Source organism: Cinclus cinclus, chromosome 3, assembly GCF_963662255.1.
Source record: "Cinclus cinclus chromosome 3, bCinCin1.1, whole genome shotgun sequence".
Classification (NCBI taxonomy): domain Eukaryota; kingdom Metazoa; phylum Chordata; class Aves; order Passeriformes; family Cinclidae; genus Cinclus; species Cinclus cinclus.
In genome coordinates, this window is record NC_085048.1 from 77,310,740 (window position 1) to 77,325,118 (window position 14,379).

At 37.6% G+C, this 14,379-nt stretch overlaps 1 protein-coding gene across 1 annotated transcript in view; it reads left to right on the forward strand.

The window, feature by feature from the left end:
* Positions 1-14,379, forward strand: part of RMDN2 (regulator of microtubule dynamics 2) — a 45,256-nt gene that overhangs the window by 4,989 nt on the left and 25,888 nt on the right. Inside the window, exons 2-4 of the mRNA XM_062489187.1 lie at positions 1,749-1,944; positions 2,908-3,010; positions 6,872-6,932. Coding sequence (XP_062345171.1) covers positions 1,749-1,944; positions 2,908-3,010; positions 6,872-6,932 — 360 coding nt within the window. The remainder of the gene's footprint in view (positions 1-1,748; positions 1,945-2,907; positions 3,011-6,871; positions 6,933-14,379) is intronic.

Here is a 14,379-nt window from a genome sequence, read left to right on the forward strand (position 1 = left end):
CAAATTCTTATAATTAAGAATATTGTCTTTACTGCTTAGTTGTTACTCTTTTATATTATCTAGTGCCCTTATTTTAGGTTGGGAATTGCCCAGATCCTCAGCACATTTATCTTTCTATTAGGGGGAATGGAGCATCTAAACCATGTGAGGAAAGATACTTTCCAAACATACGTCACATCACAGAGTTTTAAATTGGAGCTAAAAGATTGTCCCACTCCCCAGGAGCTCCCTTGTACATTTGGTTAAATTTGGGCTCTTACAAATGCAGCCATGAAATATTCCTGTCCCACTTCAAAATAACTATGAAAGAACAATATGCTATGGTTTCAAACACAGTTTAGAAAATGAAAATAAGACTATATCCAGTGTCTGTATATGGTCTCTGCAAGATACAGCATAAGATGTTGCATCAACTTCAGCATCATCAAGATTATGTGAAACAAATATGTAGAAACATATGAAGTTTCCCATCTCTGTTCTGCTCCATGATATTTTTCAGTTTGAACATGTGCACATGGTCTATGTATATATTGTATTATCCAAATGTATTTTTGATTCCTCTTTCCTGGAGTTAATTTTTCAGCAAAACTGTCATGCCACATCTAGCACTTCTGTAGCAGTTCATAAGCAGTTGTGCTTGTTCATTTACAGGCTGTAAGTGTATCTGCTCTCATACACTGATCTGTTCTGAAAGCAACATATTGAAAATGGAATATTTGAAAGCTATGATTAATAACCTTCATTTTGACTGCTAGAATTCTGTCCTGGTTATATTTCTGATAAAAATAAAAAGATTTTATATATTCTGACTGTCATGGCCTACTTTGAATATTAAGTTACTTAATGTGTATAGTACCATTCCACGCTTTTTCTACTCATAGTAACCATTTAGAAAATCTCTGAAACTGGCAGCTGATAGGTTTACTTTATTACTTCTCTCCAGAAAAGTATTTTCAAAAGTGGAAGTGGAGAAGATGAGGCTTCTCTGTCCATTTTTTAGTACATAAGCAAAGGCTACTTTTTAAAAACAATGCCATCAGCTGCTCCTCTTTGAAATCAAAGTACCCTAATGTGTTCTCAGCACTTTGGACAGTAAGGCCACCTGCTTATCTCTGTGTGATATTTATGCTTTTGTAAATATTTCTTTGCCCTTGACCGCCTAGTGCTGAGTACTCGTGCACTAAGCATCATGAATTAATATAATCTCTTTTCCAGTTTCAGATACTCTGAACTTCAGAATGCTTGGAAGAAACAAGGAATTTATAACAATGGTGTTATTTTTATTGGCTTGTATTTAGATCTTAAAAGTGTTTAAGAAAATATTGCGTAAATTATTGTTATAGCACTTATATTTTGGTTAGTAAGCCCATTCCTTTTTCAAAAAATAGGGAAATTGAGGTAAAGAGTTGAAGAGGCCTATTCAGGGTTGCAGAGCGTGTCTTAAAATTCAATGATTTCAAGTGTTCTGTGTTTGAAACACGAGGCTACATGTGTTTCTAATACGTATCTGCCTTTTTTAATGGAGTACTAGGCAGCAGGACGGTATAATTACTTACCTGTTATGTTAGGAATATGACTGTGCTGTCCCTTTGAAGATAAAGGTTTTGTAATAATAACAATAAACTTGATATCATTAATAAAAAATCCTTTAAAGCTGGACAACTTAGATAAATTGTACTCTGAATGTTTTGCTTTTGTATTTAACAACACATTTTAAAAAAAATGGTTGTTATTTTCTGTGATTTTAGTTACCTTACTGCTCATACTGATTCTGAAGGAGACTCCGAGGAAGAAAAGAGATGTATGAAATCACCTGATGCCATGGTGAAATCAGAAGAAGATGAAGACTTATTTAATTTTTTACAGCAGGTGGACAATTTGCACAAGGGCTCAGAGGATGATAAAAAAGAGGGCTTCAGACTGCTCCTTGAGAAAGATGACAAGGTATTATGGGTAAACTTAATATAATGTTGCTATTATACTTTACACTGCTTTTAAGAACTAAATACAAGCTTTAAAATTCACATAGAAATGGATGATGAAATGTCAATCATATTTTTAAAATATAGTCAAAAAGCAGTTATTTCAAAATTGTGTCAATATTTATGTTGTGTGGGCATAGGAGTTCTGCTATTTTCTATCCCATTATAACTCAATAGCTTTGAGGCTTTGTTTGACATAGGAATTCTTACATAAAGCAAAGAAAAATAATGGGCTTTTTCCTAAATAAATTATACTTACTTTTGCTGGTTTTGGAATAGTCTACGTGAGAAAATCCTGCAGAGTTAAGTAGTAACCAGACTTACTGCTCTCAAACTGTGACTATTTAGTGTGCTCATGCCTTTCTAATATCCTTCATATGATTTTTTTCCATTGACTTTACTGGGCCCACATGTAACTCCAGTTCAAATTTAAAGGTGGTTTGATGTGCAGTGCTCAGTTCAGTATACCATTTTATTCTGGTTTGGCTAGCATTATTTCTGATTGCATTTTCATCTGAATATTGGAATAACAAGGAAGGTAAATGAGACATTGTGAGTGAGTGTGGTGCTTATGGCTTCCCTAAAGAAAGTATACATAACTTTGTTCGGGGATTTGTTGCGCTATACTGGATTACCTTGTAAGTGTTTGTATTAAAAAAAAGTTTAAACTGGTTTATAAAATAAAATCTCTTTAGACAGTCTAGGATGTTTCTGAAAGCTGTATTCTTTTTTGTTCATGGAAAATTGGTCAACTGGTTCTCATGTGAATTAAAAGTAGTATGTAGAAGAAAGGAAAATTAACAAAAAATTATACCATCTTCTGATTACTTGCTTTCAGCATGGTATTAATTTTAAGCATTGTGAAAGTGAACTCTTTAAATCACATTCTGATCAGTTTAATTATGTAGCTGTCTTCTGCTTTCAGTATGAAAACTGTGTGGATTTTCTTTGGAGGCTGGCACGTGCTTATGGAGATCTGTTTGAGATGACTACTGATGCTGAGGAAAAAAGGAAATATGTAACTGATGGTAAGAGAAAAAATGTTTATAAAGAGTGGTGTATCAATATAGTGAAATATGCTTTGAACTTTGGTTAAGTTTTTTAATATGAGGAATTTGCAATCCAATAAATGGGAGCATTTGTATTGTAATGATAATATTTTGTGTAGTAAACCACCACAGTTTACAACTTCAGTTCATTCTTTCCTCAGTGAAAGATCTAAAATCAGTGGCAGAGAAGTATTATGGGTCATAATTGGAGGCTGTTGTCTCTGCAGATTGCCTTAAAATCCTTTATTTTGTTGAGAAACAGATGGATACAGAATGTGAAAACTCCCAGATGCTGTCAGCACAGTTTCTTAATTACATCTTTTGGAGAGCAAGAGGAATAAATAAATGCTGAGGCTGGGTTAAGGTTTGTTTTTCTGCTTTCCTGTGGTCAAGGAGCACTCCTGCATATCAGCAGACTTTTTGTGGCTGGATGGTGGGGATGAAACTTGGTGAATCTGAAGGAACTGTTGACCAGAAACACAAGTGGTGTGTGACAATTGATGTTGCTTCCAGACGTCTCTCCCCATGTGTCCTGTTTGACAATTTAATGTCCACAAGATTTAAATTTGCTTTGTCATAGCACTTTTTTGGGTTGCTTTTAAAAGTGTTGCCCTTTCTTTCACTGTCTGGATGGATATTGGCTGGAGGAACAGTTTGAACAGTTTGCTTCCCTTTTTTTTTTTTTTTTTTTTTTTTTTTGGTCTTCTTTTTATTGCATTGAACCCTACATCTCCTCTACACTGTATCACTCTCCTCCAGTCAAGGCACTGTTCTTAGAATAATCCTTTTTGCATTTATCTCATTTATCTTCTCTTTTTCTTTTGTCTCTCCATTGCCCCTTCCTTTTTTGCTGCACCAAATGAGGTATTGTAAGTGTAACCCAAGTTTGGGTTATTTTGTGACACCTCTCATTGAGTTTTTGTTCTGTTGGCAGTGACAGTGTCACTGACAAAGCAGCTTCAGCTGTCCTTTGTCATCCTTAAAGGCAGTGTCATGCCTTCATGCTGTTGTAACAGACCACACACAACCTCAGTTTGTTCAAGGTCCTTCCTTTTTCCAATCCTTTTGTCATCTAAATACTCCTGAAAACTTGCACTGTCTCAGAAAGTAAATTGATACTGTTTTTGCTTTAGTAGCAATTTGGCTTTGTACATAAATCCCACAATGCAGTGAGGATTATGACACAAAATAAATGAAAACAGTAAATTTTATTGTTGGATACTTTGCTTTTATGGGTGACTGGACTTGAAGCTGGCCAGGACTGTGGGGGACAATAAAAAGAGTTTTCTCAAATGTATTAATGCCAATAGGCAGTGTAAAAATAACATCAGCCCATTACAGGATGAGGGTGGTCACCTCAGAAACAGGGACATGGACAAGGCAGAAATGTTTAATGTATTTTTTGCCTGTGTCTTCAACATGGATGATGGAGCAAGGGGTTATCAGTGCCCTGAGCTGGAGGACCATGGCTGCAAGAATGATCAATTCCCAGTCAACCTGGAAATTGTGTAGGATCTGCTGCTCCAGCTGGATTCCTAAATATCTGTGGGATTCACCCAACAATCCTTAAAGAACTAGTTGGTGTCATCTCAAAACCTCTCCTGATGATTTTTGAGCAGTCTTGGGAATCTGGAGAGGTCCAGCTGACTGGAAGCTGGCTGACATAGTCCTGATTTTTGAAGAGGGCAAGAAGGAGGACCCTGGCATCTACAGATCTGTCTCAGTCTTACTTCAGTGCCTAGTGAAGTTATGGAGAAGATGTTCTGGTGTAGACAAACACCTGAAAAACAACATGGTCATTGGTCACAGGCAGCATGGCTTCATGAGAGGAAAGTCCTGCTTAGTAAACCTGATTTCTTTTTGTGACAAAGTACCCCACCTAGCTGATCAAGGGCAACCAGTTGATGTAATATTTTTGGATTTCAGTAAAGCTTTTGATACTGTCTCTCACAGGATCCTCCTGGACAAAATGTCCAGCATGCAGCTGGATAAACACATCATGGAAAGGGTGAGCAACTGGCTCACAGGTCAGGCACAAAGGGTTACAGTGAATGAGGTGACATCAGGCTGGGGACCTGTCACTAGTGGGGCTCCACAGGGCTCCATCCTCAGGCCTGTGCTCTTCAACATCTTCATAAATGATTTGGACACAGGACTGGAAGGGATACAGAGCAAGTTCACAGATGATACAAAACTGGGAGGAGCTGTTGAGTCCCTTGAGGGCAGGGAGACCCTGCAGAAGAGACCTCAACAAACCAGAGAGCTGGGCAATCACCACCTGCATGAAATTCAACAGTGTCGGATTCTGTACCTGGGATGGGACCACCCTGGATGTATGGACAGGCTGGGGAATGAGAGGCTGGGAAGCAGCACCATGGATCCTGATCAGTAGCAGGTTGAACATGAATCAGCAGTGCTCTGGCAGCCAGGATTGTCAACCCTGTCCTGGGGTGCATCAGGCACAGCATGGCCAGCTGGGCAAGGGAGAGGATTGTCCTGCTCTGCTCTGCACTGGGGCAGCCTCACCTCAAGTTTTGGCTGCCACAATGTAAAAAAGACATTAAGCTATTGGACAGCATCCAAAAGAGGGTCATGAGGATGGTGAAGGACCTTGCTGGGAAGCTGTATGAAAAGCAGCTGAGGTCACTTGGTCTGTTCATCCTGAAGAAGAGACTGAGGGGAAACATCACTGCAGTTACAACTTCCTTATGAGGGGAAGAGGAGGGGCAGACACTGATCTCTGTGGTGCCCAGTGACAGGACCCAAGGGAATGGACTGAAGTTGTGTCAGGGGAGGTTTAGTTTGGATATTAGGAAAAGGTTCTTCACTGGAGTATAGTTGGGCACTGGAACAGGCTCCCCAGGGAAGTGGTCACAGCACCAGCCTGACAGAGTTCAAGAAGCGTTTGGACAATGCTGTCAGGCACATGGTGTGACTCTTTGGGGTGGTCCTGTGCAGGCCAGGAGCTGGATTCAATGATCCTTGTAGGTCCTTTCCAACTTAGCATATTCTGTGATTCTGTGACTGCCTGTAGCCTCAGCTGATGAACGATAATGGCACAGCAAAAGACAGGGAGAGATAAAGAATGATGGAATGAAAGTGAGTCTTAGGTGTTGAATAACCAGCCTAGTTTGGCTCATTCTCATGAAGTGGGGGTGGCGGCAGCCTTTTTCATCTCAGTTTTTGGAAGTGCTGCAGAGGGCTTGAGACTGCAGGAGAGCTGGCAGTAGTTTCGTGGTTATTTTTCATTCCCCTGAGGACTGTGTATGCTATTCTTTGTTTCTATGAAGTTAACTTCCAATACAGAAATGTCAGTGCAGCTTAATTGGTTGCAGCTGAGACTCTGCAAACAGCAAGCATCTCCTCTGAACTTCTTACTGGGAGTGGGGATTTGATCAAATCACCTACTGTCATCTTTATTCAGTTAAAAGTGGAACTTAAGGGAAGGCTTTGTGGTAGAAAGGAACTTCAACTAGTTTATTCCTGTTCTCAAGGCAGGAAACAGCTTTGCTGTTTCTTCTGACAGGTGCTTGTCTGACCTGCTTTTAAGGCTCTTCAGTCTTACAGATATGACAGCGTCATTTGGCAGTCCAGTCCAATTCTGATTTAACTGCATCTGAACTGGATTTTAAAGGAAAATACTAAAATTGCATATGTAGTTTATATATACATATATGTAAGTGCATGACTATGTAAATGAAGTAAAGCCAGGATGTTAAATGTTCCTAAGAACAGGGAGCAATTTCTTTGCTGCTGCAGTAAATCAGATTGCTTTGTTCTTGGGAGTCACCTAAAACCTGGAAGAGTACAATAAATCCTTTCATATATATCTATTTACAGGAAAGCTTAAAGCTGAAAAGGCTGTTCAGCTGGATGCTGGGAGTGCTGAGAGTCACCAGTGGTAAGTTTAATAAAGTGTTTACAAACTTGTGTACATTTATCAAGTTAAAAAAAAAAACCAAAAAAACAGTCTCACATCAGTTTCATAAATTAGTCATTAATATTTTTTCATAGTTTTATGAAGCTCAATTATCACCAGTTGCTGGTAAAAATTACATTGAAATATTCTGTGAAGCATTTACTATAGCATGTGAAACTACTCAATAACCATACTTCAGTAAGTACCAAGAAATGTAGATAAGAGTATTTGTTAATGCCACTATTTTGTTGCTCAGGGAAGCCATAGTTTTCCATTTACTTTCCCTTTCAACAATTCACGAAGTAAAGTAATTTTATCTTGAATTTTGTCCTTTCCTTTTCTTGCAATAGTCTAAATTATAATAATTAAAAATAGACATAGAGGGCTATGGAAATTTGAATTAGCTTATCAATTTTTGTTTTATCATATATATTTTCTCCAAGCATGATTGTTTAGTTTTGTACACCTTGCCAGAGCTAACAAACTCTGCAAATGTAAATATTTTTTTACCAAATCAAGGTAAAGGGTAAAAGATAATTTTATCAAAGGTAAAGGATAATTGTGCTGAGTTCTAGCTGATAGTTCCTCACCTTAGTATTTTATTAGTAAATTTTAGTGAGCTCCTGATTTCTATTATTAGCTTTTCCTTTCCATTTTGGTTTCTACGTTCTTCATTAATTTCATCTTTTCACTTGTGGGATAGGATTTCACTAACCTTCTGCACATCTGAAACAAATATTTTTATCCCAGGGTCCTTTGACAATCTAAAAAGCAGCCACTTCTGGGGTGCAGTTCACTGGAGTCAATTTTGCCCATTTAGTCTTGCGTGAGGGTGAAATGAGTTTCTCCTGGGGCTCAGTTGACAAAATCTCCATTGCCAACAAAGGGAGCACATGTCAGCCATCTCAGATTTAGATACTTGATTAGACACAGACATTGTCATTTAATTAGGTAATTCTCTGTCTTGCTTTCTCTCTTTCTGAAAGCAGTTTCTGCTTTTTGCTTGACCACAGTCATGGCTACTTCCTCAGGGTAATGTTGGTGTACCACTGTCAGCTAGAACTTTGTGTATAAACAGCCACAAAATCACATTCAAGTATGAAACCTGCCCCTCCCTTCCTCCTCTGCCCACAAGAGTGACAAAATATCCTAGTATAATAGTATAAATACAGCTTCACTGGCAGAAACTATGCTGATAAACCCTTACATTTTGTTAAGGGAGATGTAGGTGGTCTGCTGGACATCACATGTGAGATCCTGTCCTGGCAGGCACATCTAGCAGGGGAAGAATTATGAGTGTAAGGAGATGTGTTCCAGAGGTTAGATCAGAAAATTGAATTGAGAAGTTTAAGAGGAAAATATTAGATTTTTTTTTTTTGTAAGCTACTACTTCTTGTAACAGGCAATGGATTTCTGTATGGTTTGATGTTTTCATCCTTCAAGTATCTGGGTTGCAAGTGAACATGAGGTTTTTATCAGTTATTGTTCAACTGATGTCTTTCTAGAGGTATAGATGGACACTATAGATTAAATCCGTTCACTATAATTATTGTTTTCTGAATATATTATCTGCTTGTCTTTATTTTCTGACATCTTTCTGACATGCTGCACAACTTTTAAAGTGTGATGCAAGTGCAATGGTTGTGCCAATCTAACTGAGGCTCTAAATACTGGGCAGAATAGACTTCCATGCTCCAGAGGACATTGGTATATTTTTGTTTAGCATAAAAATAGTTGTTCAATCTGTGATCCCAGTAGATATTTTTTCTGCTGTGCTGCTACTTAACTAGTTGGACTTGCTTTGTAACTTTTTTTAACATGTTTTATTCTATTTTATTCTTTATAAAGTATTTGATGTCATGTTTATTTCCAAGCATTTCTCAGTTTTGAAGCCATTTAGGTTTTTAAATTCATCCCCTCACAGATCAACATTTTATTTCAAAAGTGTTTTTTGTTGTATGGGCTTTTTTAAATCATGGATTTTATTAATTAAATTACTGGAAGATAATAGACCCAGCACTAAACTTTGTGTGGCACCCATAGTGATGCTCAGTTTCACAGGAACCTGGTTCTGCAACCATCTCTACAGGTGATTTAATCTAAGCAATATTTCCACTGTTAGATTTTTTGAGGAACATCAGGTAGGGCAAAGTCAAAACCCACATAAACAAGGTATTTGCTGCATCCCTCTTACCCAGGCTTTTTTATCTTGCCAGAATTCATTTTTCATACTCTCTTTTCACAAAAAAGCTTGTGTTAACTGTTTTGTATGCTTGTGCACTTCCAAAATAATTTATCCCGGAATGTTTTCAGGTTAGACTGGTTTGCTTGTAACACTTCTCCTTCTCCCTGATAGCAGCTATGTTGGGCTTTTTGCTTGCTACTGGGGCTTTCTGCATTACCCACAAGATTTCTCTAGTCAGCTGTGTGTCAGATCTATATTGTTTGAGTCTGGTGTAACACAGTTTTCCAGTTCATCTAGACATTATTTCACATGTTAAGCCCCTTGAATGGGAAATAAGACTTCAGGGAATGGTCCCTGTAAAAACTGTGCTCTCAAAGTTGTACACAAACAGAATTTTACCTGAGGTTATAAATAGACAAGACTGTGTGTAAATAGATAACAGTGCGATACAATTAAATAATGAATAAATAATATGTGAAAGTAATATGACATCCATAGTTAATAGGAATATTTATAAGAGAGAAAATAACTGAAAATTTAAAAAAAGAATAAAATATTTATACAAAAAGGTGCTAGGATCATTAGTGGGTAGTCAAGATCAGAGCTGAAGGGCAGCACCCAGCTCCAGATGGACACCTGGATGTTTTGTCTCTGTCAGATGTGTCTGCATGTGAGCAAGGGCCTGCGCTTATGGAGAATGGAGAGTTGAAAGGTAGCATGTGCCATTGGATGTTTGCATGGCATGACAGATATCACACAGGACCTCTGGGGTCTCTACACTTCCAGGCCATTATCCAGAAGTGTTGAGAAACCCTAGGGCATCTACAGTGGCAGTAGGCACCTGTGTCCAGGCAGAGATCCTGTGAATTGAACAGGGTCTCTGCTGGCTGTAATTGGAGATTAAATACACAAATGAGAAGCTCAGCATGAGTGCAAGCACAGTGGGAAAGCAATGCTGTCTCAGACCAAAATCCTTCCTTTTCATCTCACTGCCAACATAAAATTTTCTAGAGCTGTACAAGACAAATAATCTTAGTGTATGTAAAATGAGCCCATCTGTTTGTTGCATGTAGAACTATATCCATCTGTATCAGCTATTGATGACCAAGCTGTTTTTCTGACCTTGACTGAAGAATTGTTTTGTTGATTTCTTACTAATTACTGAGGGGTTTTGATATTTCCAATCAGAACAAATGAGGTTTTCACTCATGTTTGGTATAGTTGCTATGTTGTCCACTCATGCATTATTTCTATTGTTCTTTTAAACTGTTTAATGTATTATGGCTTACTAAACGAGTGAGGATTAAATGACAGCCTATTCTTTTCCTGGTCTTGTACCTTACTCTCTACTTACAGTTAACCCTTGTGAAGCAGGGGGGTAATAAGTGAGACAGAAATTGAATTCACCCTCATTGGATTCATCTTTTGCCATTATTTCCTCATTGCTAATTGTTCTGTACTTTCATTTCTGATTTTTCTCTTTCTGGTGTATTTATAGAACCTCTTCTTACTGTCTTACCAATATCCCTAGCTTAGAGGTGTGCTCTTGTTTTCATTGTTAGAGTCAATTTCTTTTGGGTTTTAAATTAATTGAGAATTCCTCACTGGAGCTGAATTGATCTTTAAATATATTCCCTGCTGTGACTAAAGGGTCATTTGCAGTTGTGCTGTTGAATATTGTCTGTTACTAAATCTTCTACGGAACTTTTTCTAACATGGCTTTTCTTAACAATTTCATTTTTTCCATTAAAAATGTACACTGTTTCTGTCATGCAATGGTTAGGTCTATGGACCTGTTTGGAAGTTTCTTTTGGAAGCTTATCTCTGCTGCTTTAAAGCTCTATTTGCCAAATAAATAAGTTCTTGTGACACCTTTTGACCCACATAATTGTCCTAGTGTAGTCAAAGTTACATGAGCAAAAATTTCCCTTTTCCAGAGCAGGTATTTTTATTTTGTGAAACTGCCATAAGGTGTCTGTGAGATAGACTCATTTTTGTGTCTGCCAATGGAGTTTAGTGGAATGGCTCCATGAGCAAACTTGTTAATACAGCTTTAGAGTTCAGCTGTCTTGCCTTATTTTTGATACTTACTTCAGTTAAGAACAAAAAAATGCCATGGCATCTTAGTGTATCACCTCTATTTTTCCATAAAATTGTATGACAAAGTACATCAACACTCCAACTGTTCAACTTACTGATTAGAATACTAGCAAGTAACCAGTATTCAGCATCAAATTAAATTTGAGGAAACATATACAGAACAAAGAAAGCAAAATATCTTGAAGTAGTCAGCTGGTTTTGGTAATGAACTGCAGCTGCAAATAATTTTCATATCTGAATCCAGATTTTTGAGAACGTGTGATCATAATTAATCTCGTAGTTGCCAATGAGATAAAAAACCTTCAGACTTTTTGAATGTTGACCTCTAAATAACTGAAGTAAATGGCAACACTGGAAAGGAAAAGCATAGCTTTATGATTTGTATGAACACCCTAAAGAAAGACCAGGTAAATATTCTAAGTGATCTATGGGTTTGTTCAGCCAGTGTCAATTTTTTAAGTTGTGGAGGAACTCACATGCAAAAGTTATCATCAGCCATTGCAGGTCCTCTTCTTTTTCCAAACCTCAAACAGATTAATTTTGTGGATCAGTGATTCCCAAAGGACGGCTGTAAACCCTCGCAGCTCATCTTGGATCATGGAGCATCTTTATCACCCAGATTTTAATTAGAAGTGCTATATGAACAATTTGGTGTTATAGTTGCTCTATAGTTTTGCTGCTTTACAACTTTACAGTTACAGAAAACAAAATGTAAATGTATATGAACAGTGCTTTTATTTAAAACTAAACAATCACTTTAAAAATCTTTTTCAAAACCAGTGAATTTTTATATTTGTGGGAGATTTGTTGCTGGTTTTTCTTTAAGAGTTTGGGGAAGAGGTCTGGATGGTTTCTCTGCTGTGTGCAGATCCCCACACTTGCTTTTTTGTTGACAAGAAATTGTTACAGGCTTTGCAAGGAGCAAAAAGGTTACTGTTACGGCAAATTTTCAGGACATTTACTTAAAAAAGGTCATTTTTTGCATTGAGCTTTGGTTTGTTTGCCACAAACAAACTTGGTGCTGCTCTTGAGTTTGTTTACTCTCTAGAACTTGCCTGTTGGTGGGAGTCATACAGCCAGTCTCATTTAGGTGCAAATGAAAACCCAGTAGCTTTAATTAATGACTCCTCCTCAACACACCTCCCTCCAAGAGTCTTCTCTGTCATGTGTGTGAGTGTAAATCAGTAACGCAATTATTTTCACAAGCCCTGGGTTTTCCATGGAAGTGAATTCCAGAGCTGAGGGACAGTCCCTCACTGGCAGGCAGGACTACGGATGAGGTACAGGTTGCTTTGATTGAGGACAAAAATAATCATTGTCATTTGGGTATTTTGGTGATTTTACACAAACTTGCCACAAAAAAGTGAACATTCCATCTCAGTAATAGAATTCTAACCAATAATTTGTCAGGTTTGTAAGGTGTAATGGCATAAAAATAATTCTCCAGTGAAACAAAACTCTTCAAGATTTTAAAATATGTTACAGGTATGGTCATACTGCCAAGAACCTTTAAACTTAAATCCTCACCTGTTTCTAACTAAATGCTGTTACCTGCTGCCCTTAATTATCCCGTATTTAAACTTAGATGAGGCAGATAACTTGCAAGCAACAAGCATCTGTTTCTATCATGTAGTTGGATTTTTCAGGAATTGATACTTTGATACAAGGTTTCCAGCTAGTAGTTGTTTGCCCTGTATTTGCTTCATGGAAAGACCTGAGAAATTTTACAGCAATCTTTGTTCTTAATTATGTGTAATATTAGTCAGTAATCTTCAAATTATGTAATTATAAAAAAAAATAAAATTTCAAATTCAGAAGCCATTTCTCAAAAGCTGTAAGTTGTTCTGAAATAAGTGGATCAGGGAAACACTATGGCATACTCATGCAAGTGCAAAGGAGGAAGGTTTGACATGTGAAAAGATCTGTTTACTACAAGCTCTTTTGCTAGAATGGTCACAGAGGAAATAATTCTGACAACCTAATGATCCCTATGACCTTTCTGTCAAGGAGAATTGTTGTGTTACTGTCTTTGAAAGCTATTGTTTCACCTGTTTCTTCACCTGTTTCAGTTGTGAAGACTATCCTGTGAATTTCTTCAAGATTTTATTTCCATCTGTAACAACTGTCTGTTATAAAAAGTGAAATTTCTGAAAACAGGAATTCAACATAGTTGTGGGGTTCACAGCCTAGGGAATGAAGAGCATGGCATCCACCTGTTCTACTAGTGAATGTTAATGTGTGAATACACATTAACAACAGCATTTCCCCTTCATTTGGTATACTTGCATGTGTTGCAATAAATTTAGCCAGAATTCTTAATGCCCTTACCTTTGAGGTTTTTTAAACCAAAGCCGGGGTTTGTTTCTCATGGCTTTGCAAGTATTGCCTACACAAGTGTGTGCTACATCTGATGTTTCCCTGGAGCTCAGCTTTAGTGCTCTGGTGAATTTTTAATATGAAAAGTGTATTTATGCCAATTTCTACAGTACAGACTCATTTATATTCCAAGAAGAGGGAAAGGGAAATGAAATCCCCATTAACAAAAAAAAAATCTCACAAACGAAAATTCACTTAAACATTTCACTTTGCACCTTGGCACATCTTGGTGTATTGGCAATCTTAGACATTCTCAGCCACTGCTTCCATATCCCCATGAGGATGATCATATCAAACCAATGCTTTACCTTTCCATGGAAACATTGTGTCAGATGCATTTTTGTAGATTAAATATCTATGTAGCAAAGTGATACAATATGAAGTATGCAAAACTGGGATCTCAGGAAGGCCAATGCAATAGGGATCATAATCAGTAATTTAAGTTGCAAAATCTCCCTACATAGAAATTGGTATCTTACTGAAATCATGTCAAAAAGAAATCCTGTGGGTCTCACTGCATTGCAGAGACTGTCAGAATATGTAAGTGGGTGAAACTGGTGAGTGAGGGAGTTGGGGGCTTAAAAATAAGTTGGCATGCACAGAACTGAGCCATGCAGAGATGGGGAGATTCAAGAATGCATTTGGAATTGGAATGGAAATTAACTTTCTTGTCACTGGGCCTCTTGTGTGCTGCCCACACATTAGCCTTTGCTCACACTACTTTGCACATTAAATATTTCTCAGATAAGGAAGAGGGAGTGAAAAACA